The 3,228-nt window shown below is 40.2% G+C and overlaps 1 protein-coding gene across 1 annotated transcript; it reads left to right on the top strand.

Annotated features, from left to right (window-relative positions):
• Positions 1-2,269: 2,269 nt before the first annotated feature.
• LOC145984887 (protein GVQW3-like) lies at positions 2,270-2,647 on the top strand. Its single transcript, XM_083118260.1, has one exon. The coding sequence runs from the start codon at positions 2,270-2,272 to the stop codon at positions 2,645-2,647; it is 378 nt and encodes a 125-aa protein (XP_082974386.1).
• Positions 2,648-3,228: the final 581 nt, after the last annotated feature.

Below are 3,228 nucleotides of genomic sequence, written 5' to 3'. Positions count from 1 at the left end.
TTGAATATGAAGCCAGTTATGCTCTTAAATACAAAGCAGATATAATAAAAAATCCACAGGTACCTTTACAATTTTATACATATCAATGTGTACAGAAGCCTGCCACTGGTACCTATTATGAGTTTGATGCTACAAACTCATTCTCCAGTATACAATATGACATGCCAGATTTTGTGGTGGTACTGTTTCAGACTGGAAGACACAATAATCAGGAAAAAAATTCAAGTAAATTTGATAACTGCAACATCAAGAACATTTATCTTAAAAATAGCAGAAATGAGGTATTTCCTAGAGAAAATTACAATTTAGACATGTCCAAGGATGATTTCCTTAAATTATATGAAGCATTTACAGCATACAAAAGGGTCACTACTGGCAATACTGACATGTATTACACACCAGATGAATTCAAAGCACAGAGACCCATGTTTGTCATCAACACCTCAAAAAGGAAACAAGTTGTGGTTGATGACAGGACAAACATTAAAATTATCTGTGAATTCCACGATACACTCCCTGATGACACCATATGTAGTGTTATTCTCATAGGTGAAAAATCATATGTTTATGATGTAAGAAATGAGAGAGTCACAGAGCAATTCTAGAAAGCCACCACAAATACATGTCTACACAGGCATGTCCTAGAAAGGCAATGACCTAATACCATGTGTCATGTATAACAAACTGGGGCAGATATAAACCTGACTCTAAATATGAGTGGATTACAACAAACAAGCAAAATGTGTCAAATATCAGACCTGTATGAGGAGCAATGCAACAACACATCTGTACTCCTCAGCCACTCTCACAATACTAACTGATATGCAATGCAAAAGCTCTTGCATCATAATTTGTTGCATAATATTGGGTAATAATTTGTTGCACAACATGATGCAAAAGCTCTTGCATCATAATTTGTTGCATATTATTGGATAATAATTTGTTGCACAACATGATGCAATAGAAATAAACCAGAAGTAAACATGTGTGTGTGATGGTGTGTGTGTGTGTGTGTGTGTGTGTGGGTGTGGGTGTATGTGGGTGGGTGTGGGTGGTTGTAGATGGGTGTATCTTGGCCTAGTTTTAGGTGTAGCCAAAAAAATATCAAGAGGGGCATATTTTTGACAAGCTTATGGACAACAATCTCACAGATGTAGCTTTTGTAAGTGTAGGCAAATCAATCTGAGGGGGGTCATACTTTCACAGAAAATTCCCGAGGGCATTTTTACAAAAATCTTGGATTAGACAGAGTACCACACTTGAGCAATAAGCTCATATGCACATCTTGAGTTAGTTTTAAGTGTAGCCAAATCTGCCTGAGAGGGGCTCATACTTTCTCGTCCCAGGTATAGCATCAATTACACTACTTAATTTAATGAGAGATTTAGTTTATTTTGCTTCACTTTTCTGCCATTTTTGGCTAATCGCGAAGGCAGACGATGAGATCGAGGCAATATGGTATATTTTATTATTCATAATTTAACATATCAAATATTTCTGCTTCTAAAATGGTGTACAAAAACAATCTATCATTTTTACTGATATTTTCAAATATCAGACTTCTATTCAGAGATTGAGATTAAGAAATGAAACTATCAGTAATTTTAGAGTATTTGCTAGTCTAATGTCTTGCAACGAAGACTTTCAAATATAGTACGTGGTTGGAGAGGGCCGAGGTGTCAAATAAGGGGCAAGTCACAACGCTAGGCCAACAGCTTTAAAATTAGATATTTTGATCTGTAATTATCATAGCAGTTAGGTACCTGGTATTGCATTTGAATGAAATCAGTCTGAACTTTACATGTCTTTTCAGATCAATGTGCCTTCTCAGATGTTTCAGATTTGAGAGAAGGACCTAAGACCCCCGGTTAGTCTAAAATATCGATCATACCTCGACCTTGCCACATAAAACTAAACAATTACTTCTCACAACGTAAAAATGAATCAATCCGGGGACATAAGAATAAATGTTGTTACCTCTCTCTGAGGTTAAAAACTACGTCATCAGCCCCTAACATGACGTTTGAAATAAATAGTAAACATTTAATAAATATAAATGGCCAAGAAATAAAAGGTTCTTTCCTTTCCACGAGAGGAGGTGGTTTATAGGAGGGAGAATCAAATGAAAACCGCAAAAGTGCCATTAAAAATCTTTTCTTCTTTCTAGGCGTTCGGAAATTTGCAGACACAGTCCTTGACATCTTTCCGAGCTGGTAGTACGAAGCAGTACCGGTAGGTGGGGTTGAATGTGAGTAACAGATGATTCAAGATGGCGGCACCACTACGCAGTTGCACCAAGCAGGAACAGCGTGGAGTTATTAGACTTTTATGGAGTGAAAGTGTGAAACCGGTTGATATTCATCGGAGAATGCAGACGAAGTATGGGGACGCCTGTCTGTCACAGCGGCAAGTCTACGATTGGTGCAAGAAATTCCCAGAAGGTACGACTTTATTGACTGATGCTCCCCGTCCGGGTCAGGCTCAGAGAGTTGTGACAGAGGAGTCCATAGCCGCAGCAGATCGGCTTATTCAGGAAAACCGGCGTGTCACCCTGGCTGAAATGGCTTCCCTTCTGAATATGAACTTCGGTTCAGTACAACACATAGTGCATGACGAACTCCGCTACAGAAGTGTCCTCCTCTTATGAAGAAAAGGGTGAGGATTTTCTAGCTCACATTGTCACCGGGGATGAAAGTTGGGTGCACCATTTTCAACAGGAGACGAAACGTGCAAGAAAAGAATGGCGACATTCGTCTTTACCGAAACCAAAGAAGTTTCGCAGCCAGCCCCTCTCATGTTGACTTTATTCTGGGATAAGAAAGGTCATATTCTGGAACACTACATACCCCCACGTACGACAGTGACTAGTGCCACCTACACCGACCTTCTCAAGAACCATTTGAGGCCAGCGACACGCACAAAGCGAAGGGGATTGCTGAGTGCAGGTGTTTTGCTTCAACATGATAACGCCCGTCCTCATTCAGCTCGTGCAACCATGAAAACCATCGATGACCTACGCTTCAAGTGCCTACCACATCCGTCGTACTCACCAGATTTGGCACCATATGACTTCCACATCTTTGGTTCATTAAAGGAGCACCTTGGAGGGCAGAGGTTCAAGTCTGATGAAGACGTCCAATCGGTGGTGCACGAGTGGCTACACAGTCAACCGAAAGCATTTTTTCTCACGCGGTATCGAAGCACTACCTATCCGATGGTGTAGTGCAT

The sequence above is a fragment of the Lepisma saccharinum genome, chromosome 3 (assembly GCF_977018435.1).
Source record: "Lepisma saccharinum chromosome 3, izLepSacc3.1, whole genome shotgun sequence".
Taxonomy (NCBI): Eukaryota; Metazoa; Arthropoda; class Insecta; order Zygentoma; family Lepismatidae; genus Lepisma; species Lepisma saccharinum.
Note: the sequence above shows the minus strand (reverse complement) of the source record. Positions and strands in the feature narration are given on the sequence as shown.